Source organism: Sinocyclocheilus anshuiensis, unplaced genomic scaffold (assembly GCF_001515605.1).
Source record: "Sinocyclocheilus anshuiensis isolate Anshui unplaced genomic scaffold, SAMN03320099.WGS_v1.1 scaffold1401, whole genome shotgun sequence".
Taxonomy (NCBI): Eukaryota; Metazoa; Chordata; class Actinopteri; order Cypriniformes; family Cyprinidae; genus Sinocyclocheilus; species Sinocyclocheilus anshuiensis.
The window spans coordinates 185539-192520 of NW_015552627.1; the positions used below are offsets into that span (position 1 = coordinate 185539).

The window sequence follows — 6982 nt, forward strand, 5'->3', positions numbered from 1 at the left end:
AATCACTCTGGACCCCTCACATCCAGCACACTCCCTCTTTGAACTGTTGCCATCTGGTCGACTCTACAGAGCACTGAGCACCAGAACGACCAGACACAGGAACAGTTTCTTTCCTCAGGCAATCCATCTCATGAACACTTAACAATAAACATGGAACACACAACACAATTATACATTATTTATTTAACACACATACTTATTTACATTTCAAATTTGCACATATCATACCTGTACATACAAAATTGTCTATATTATATATTGTGTTTTTGCTTTTTTGTACATTGTCTATTTTGTCTATTTTTATATTATTCTTTTTATTATCTGTGTCCTGTCTTGTCACTGTCATTCTGTTGCACTGTGCAGCTTCTGTCACTAAAACGAATTCCTCGCATGTGTAAACATACCTGGCAATAAAGCTCATTCTGATTCTGATTCAGTAGTTTCTGGTTCTGTTGACACGTGTTGACTCACTTGAGCCGCCTGCTGGTGTGTGTGCAAATAACACCCGTTTACAATTATTCTCCTCAAACGCGGGATGAGACGCTGCTACAGTTAATTACAGTGCTTCCTGCTGGGAAAAACGTTTTCATGTCTGGAAATTTCAGTTCTTTTTTCTTCAAAAAGGATAAAGGAAATAACATAGTTGTACAGCGTAAGCTATGCATGAAGACTCTTGCTTTAAAATTCCATGGTGTGCATGAATGCAGTTGTGTGTAAGTTTTCTAGTGGAAAATGAGCTGGAAAATGTAGAAATTAACACGAGAGTCCCCACCCCAGATCAGTCAATGAAATAAAGAAAGATCGTAGCATTTCACATATATTTCGACATGTAGGCTTATTTTAAAATAGACTATGTATATGGTGTAATTTTTTTTTATGTTGTGTATAAACTATATTTATTTTTACTTGTGCATGTTAAAGAAATAAAATAAAAATAAAACTGTAATACTAAACTGTATAGCCACTAGATGTCTGCATAGCCTTTTATATAAATATATATATACGGGCTGTAATATCTAGATGGTGAAACAAGACAATTTTTAATAGTTTAAAATAGTTTTTACTATAGTTTGTATTTGTTTTCATTTTAAAGTCATAGTTAAATAAAAGTATTTAGATATTGCTTTTTTGACTTTATTTACATATGTAACTTCAAGTAATCCAAAAGTAATCAGATTACAGTACTTTTATCTGAATACTTTTTAATGAAGTAATTTGTAACTGTAACGGAATAAATTTTAAATGTAACCCTCCCAACCCTGCCTAAGAGTTAACAGTTTCTCAGATCCTTTTAGACCCAGATGCTTGACTGCTCTTGGCAGTATGATTGTTCGTTCAGAACCATCATCTAACATTGCATGGGTGTCCAGAAATCTTTTGCCACTGCGGAGTCTCACCGGGACAACTTTTAACAACTTTCTGCCTGAATGAGTGGCCTGATCTAAGTAAACATGAGTAGTGGTTGCGTTCACTATAAATATTTTTTGGTTCTCCACAGTAAGTAAAACTTCATGCAGAACAAGCAGGTGAAGCCCCCTACATGTAGGGCATGTTTTCTTGAATGTACAGCTGTCTTGTTTGTGTTCTCGTCCACATCTCCAGCATTTATTGTGCTCTTTAATCCAGCTTCCTCTTTGAATGTGGTTCAGCTTGCAAAAGGCACAAGCATTGAGATAATGCTCATGGTTGTTGCAGTAGGTTGTTAGCTGTAGCTGGCAATTTAATGTCTGTGAGGGAGCTAGAGGGCACACTGTTGGCTTTAGATTGTTCACTTCCTCTGAGAATCAGAATCAGAATGAGCTTTATTGCCAGGTATGTTTACACATACGAGGAATTTGTTTTAGTGACAGAAGCTGACAGAATTGTGGCTGCCTTGGCTTTAGGGTGAGGAAAGGGTTTCTGCTCTCGTCAAAGTGGCTCTGCATGAACTGACCCTGTTACACGCCTTGATATTTGAATGGCCTGAGCCTTTCTTTCCAGCTATTCAACAAACTCTGGCAAGGTGTAAGTCCTGGAACTGGCACTTTGAGCACCACCTGGCTGAATGGCTGGTGCATTCAGAATAGCTCTTAGCTCACTCTGAATTCGCTGTCTTGGCTGACCATACCTCTGCTCTAGGGCATAGAACTGGTCTAGGGAAATTGGATGTTGTCATACCTCTTAGCTACCTGGCAAGCAGCAGGCAGTTCTAGATTATCTAAGAGCACCTGATACTTGTAGTCCTCAGTCAAATGCCTTTGAGGGCCAAGGATACTGTCTAGTCCTTAAGCATCAGGAAATCACTCGCATTCTCTTAGGAGAAGACTGCCAGCTTGGTTTGGGTATGCCAGGGGAGGGAGCAGTGGCTATTTCCATCAGTCCAGGTGCCACAGGATTGACAGGATAACAATACTGTAGTTGTGGTCCAGGCCAGGGAGGTGGAGGCAGAGGTAGTGGCTGAAAAAGACACTCAGGATGCATCGCTGGTTCAGCTGCTACAGGCTGAATGGGAGCTGGCATAGACTGCACAGCAACTGGTTGATGTAGTGGCTGCATATGCGTGGGTGCAGGTTACACTGGAATCGGCTGATGCTGTGGCTGTACCTGAGGATGGGCAGGCTGAACAGGCTGAGCTGCTGAGGGTAGCCATGAGTCTGAACTTTGGAGTTCGGCAAATGGTCTTTGAGGCTGTTGCCTAGACAGAGAAGTTACACATATTATATTGTGACGATATTGCATGTTTTATTTTGTCCAAAGTTGCGTAGGAGGCCTGTGATAAAGCATTTCCTGTGGGGACAATGCTACAATCACAGAGGGCTCTAATCCAGTGTTACTAGGTTCAGTGTGAGGAAGGATCTGGTAGTGTCTTTAAAAAGGAGCTTTGCATACGCTGCTTGAGAAAGAGGGAGCGGTCGAAAACTGCTTTGTGCTCTATACACGGCTGACCGCTGCGCTGAGGCAGGGGCCTGCTTACATTGTGTTAATGAGTGAGGGAGTGGAACTTCACTATTTTCATGGGTGGTGCTGCTTAAAAGCAGGAGGCTCCTTGCATCACATAAATAAGTGCGACTGGGCTTTTTCTACTCTGACCGCTGCGAGGGGCTGCTTGTAGTGAACGGGTGACTGATTGGAATTTTCCTGTGTTCCGAACACACCTGTCAGCTGCTCTGTGGCAGGGGCTGCTTACATCGTGTGAGCGGTTGGAACTTCCTGAAGACAGGGAACAGCAATCCAGGCACCGTCCTCTGAAGAGCAGACCTTTAACAGTAAGCAACAAGAGGCTTCTTGAAGATGCCATAGCTGGGTGAAGGAGAAAGATTCTGAGGTAAAAGGAGTTTTCGCCCAAGTGACTAGTCACGATGTCGAGTCTCGAAAGGGAACCCATACACATAAAGTTGTATATTTACATTACATTTAGTCATTTAGCAGACGCTTTTATCCAAAGCGACTTACAAATGAGGACAATAAAAGCAGTCAAAACTAACAAAAGAGCAACAATATATAAGTGCAAATGACAAGTCTAAAAGAAAGGGCCTGATCTTCCTAATGTTGTATAAAGCAAATCTGCAGGACCGGGCAGTTTTAGCAATGTGGTCTGAGAAATTCAGCTTATCATCAATCACAACTCCAAGGTTTCTAGCTGTTTTTGAAGGAGTTATGGTTGATGAGCCTAACTGGATGGTGAAATTTTGATAAAGTGATGGGTTTGTTGAAACCACAAGCAGTTCTATCTTAGCCAGGTTGAGTTGAAGGTGATGGTCCGTCATCCAACAAGAAATGTCTGTTAGACATGCTGAGATGCGAGCAGCTATCGTCGGATCATCAGGATGGAAAAACATCCATATGTGATATAAGCAACAAGAGGCTTCTTGAAGATGGCATAGCTGGGTGAAGGAGAAAGATTTTGAGGTAAAAGGAGTTTTCGCATATAAACATCAATATGTTATATGCGATGCTAACTTTCAAAGTATCAAAAGTTTTCAAACCTTGCAGCATGTTAAAATTGTTTTGAAGTCATAATATTGTGCAAGGAATTGTGCAAAAATTAGTCTTTCTTAATCGAAACTCTGGCCATGTAAATCATACATTGTCTGAAAAGGAATAAAAGTTGTGTTTTCCTGTCTCTAGTGTTCATTTAAACTGGAAACTGGATTGATTCATACATATGTATTATTTATACACGACTGACCGCTGCTCAAAGGCACGGCTGCTTATAACACCTGAATGAGTGAGCGACTGGAACTCCTTTGTGTTCCATACATGACTGAGTGCTGCACTGAGACAGGGGGCTGCTTGTGTCGCACGAGTTAATGAGCAGACAATATGCGTCTGAGCACTGTGCAAATGCTCAAATGCTTTTTTCAGTTTTTCTGGATTGATGGACTACAGGGTTCTGGTTGTTCCACACATGATTTCTGGAGCTCAACCAGAGTTATCAGTGGGTTTTTATTCACCAAGACCCCTCTCCCCTGATTGCTCTGGATGGCCTGCTCTAGGAAATTCCTGGTTGTTCCAAAATTGTTCTTCCTTTTAAGAATAATGAAGGCCACTCTTAGCAACCTTCAATGAAGGAGATTTTTTGTAGCCTTCCCCAGATCCATGCCTTGGAAATGGGATGCATCTGACCTAAATTTCTAGTGTCATAGCAAAGGATCTGAATAGTGGTTTACTAATTGTGTACTGTATGTACAGTTGTCTGTGTGATATTTATTTATTACTTTGCAAAGGGGAGAGGGGCAAAACTGTTTAACAGTAAAACATATAACACATTGTTGTATTTCAGGTAAGGTCAAAGCGTCTGGAAAGACACTTTGTTGCTTCTCCGGTCACCGTCACTACGGAAAACATTACCTCAGCAACCACGACTCAAGTGACCAAGGTAAGAGACGTCACCTTGAGTTTGAGAACAATGGGCCTCATTTACGTAATGAACGTATGACAGAAAATTGGGCGTACGGTCGTTTCAACGCAAAACTTGAGCGCACAACATAGTAAATATGGTGGAGAATTGTAGAATGACAGCATTTTGTTCATTTTTCTTTTCCTGACCGTCAAACGAAGCTCATTAGCCGATCGTTAACCAGTAAGATTAGAATGTCTTTTTTTTTTTTTATACAGGGCTTTAGCTTTACATGCGCAAATAGCAGCATAAACAAGACCATGAGGATTCAATTGTCGCATCATGCAGCTGCAGCACTTCTGTGAAAGGAGAAAAACAGAAATTAAGTCTATAAAAGAATAAAATAAATAGGATCACACACAATATATAATAGGCTATAATATAATTAACAGATTAACAAAAGGAAGAAAAAAAAAGTGTGCAACAAGTATAGGCTACGCTCGTTTTTTTGTCTTAAAAAATGTCTTAATGCATTTTATTTATTTTCTTTATATCTTTATTTGATTTAATCCATCTGATCGCACAGACGCCTCACGCACACACAAACAACATTAGTTCTACCGTTGCCTGACATTGTTTCTCCTCTATGCCCCGCCTTTCTGAAACACGTCGATTTTAATAAAGCTCATTGGTCTGAAAAGCAAGGTGTGCTGTGATTTGCCAGCTATCCAGTGCATTATGATTGGCCGAATACCTCAAGCGTGTGACGGAAATGTTACGCCCCTACCATATTGTGATGATGCCCTGTCAGGCCGAAACAATGATTCAAAAACATGAAAACCCATTATAAACAAGGCATTCGTTGCATCCAGTGGGGACATAATTATGGATTATAATGACTTATACTGTCTTTTTACGTGCCGCGTAAACATAAAACCATGTCTGCATTTGTGATCAGAGAAATGTGTTTTGCTTTCACAACGAAACAGCGTCACACACGGCGGCCTACAGTGAGCCGAGGCCGGGGGATAAAATGAGGAACGGCGGGAGAGTTAGAGTGAGCAGAGGCACAGGCTTGAGAATGGCGCAGAGGCCAGGGGCTAGAGTGAGGAACGGCCGGAGGGCTAGAGTGAGCAGAGGCAGCGGGCTTGAGAATGGCGCGGCCGACGGATTCGACAAAGGAGCGTCCGGAGGGCTTGTGGCAACCACATGTGGACTCCGCTTCGTCCACGGTGAAAGCCAATCCGGTGATCCACAGATAACTGACCTCTGCATCTGGACTAATTTAAGCAACAGAACGGCAGTGTTGCCTCGGGACTGGCTTCAGCATACATAAACTATCTAATAACCAACAGAACAAAGAACCTGGTATCTGGAAATGTTCCAGCGACAGACACTCCTGGACCCCATGACCGTTTAACGCATAAATTGATAGTCCGATAAACAGAAAGCGACAGATTAATAGCTCCATGTCCGAGCGAGAAGAATGGCAGATCTCCACCCGTGACAGTGTCATGACCTCGGGATATCTCCCCTCTTTCTCCCTGCATTCCAAAAGGGGCGCATCCTTTTCCTACTTTCCAGAAAAAGCGCGCGTTTCTCCTGTCACAGACAAAGAAACAGAACTTAGACAATTCAAAAGACAATCATTTAAAATCATTTAAAGTATTTGAGCAATATACTCCCAAATAATATGCTTTCTGTTTGATGTGTTATTGAAACCATGATATCTTAATCTTTGCCTTATAACTTTTCCTTTTAGTAATTAATATTATTGTGTATGCAAAATGCCTGTTATTTGAGCTTGAATGAAAGCTTATTTTATGTGAGAAACTTTGGTATGAATGAGAAGTGGGAAATATGTACGATACTCACATTAAGAAGATAAATTGAAGCCTCATGTTAATGTATGCACGCTCCGCCTTGCAAGAGGTCGATTGGAAGATTGCGCCGTGGGACGGACTTGTGCCGCGGATCAAAAACCCAATGCAAGACAGACTCAAGACGCTCGCTTGCTTCTTCGCCTTTCGCTGTGTTAATAGCACTCCACCCTGTGCTCACACGCTTACCATCAAAGTGATTGGTCATCCAAAACTCAAACACTTCAGTTGAAACTTCGTGATTGCCAGAGATCTTCAAAAGCCTAAAGTCTTGCAAACTCAG

General features: G+C 41.5%; 1 protein-coding gene across 2 annotated transcripts in view; it reads left to right on the forward strand.

Moving 5' to 3' along the window:
• LOC107666579 (band 4.1-like protein 1) overlaps positions 1-6982 on the forward strand; it is a 193851-nt gene that overhangs the window by 179964 nt on the left and 6905 nt on the right. The window contains exon 20 of one of the 2 annotated variants that reach the window (XM_016457986.1): positions 4763-4858. The exons of the other annotated variant lie outside the window; for it this stretch is intronic. Within the exon in view, the coding sequence (XP_016313472.1) occupies positions 4763-4858 (96 nt within the window). The remainder of the gene's footprint in view (positions 1-4762; positions 4859-6982) is intronic. 2 annotated transcript variants of the gene reach the window in all.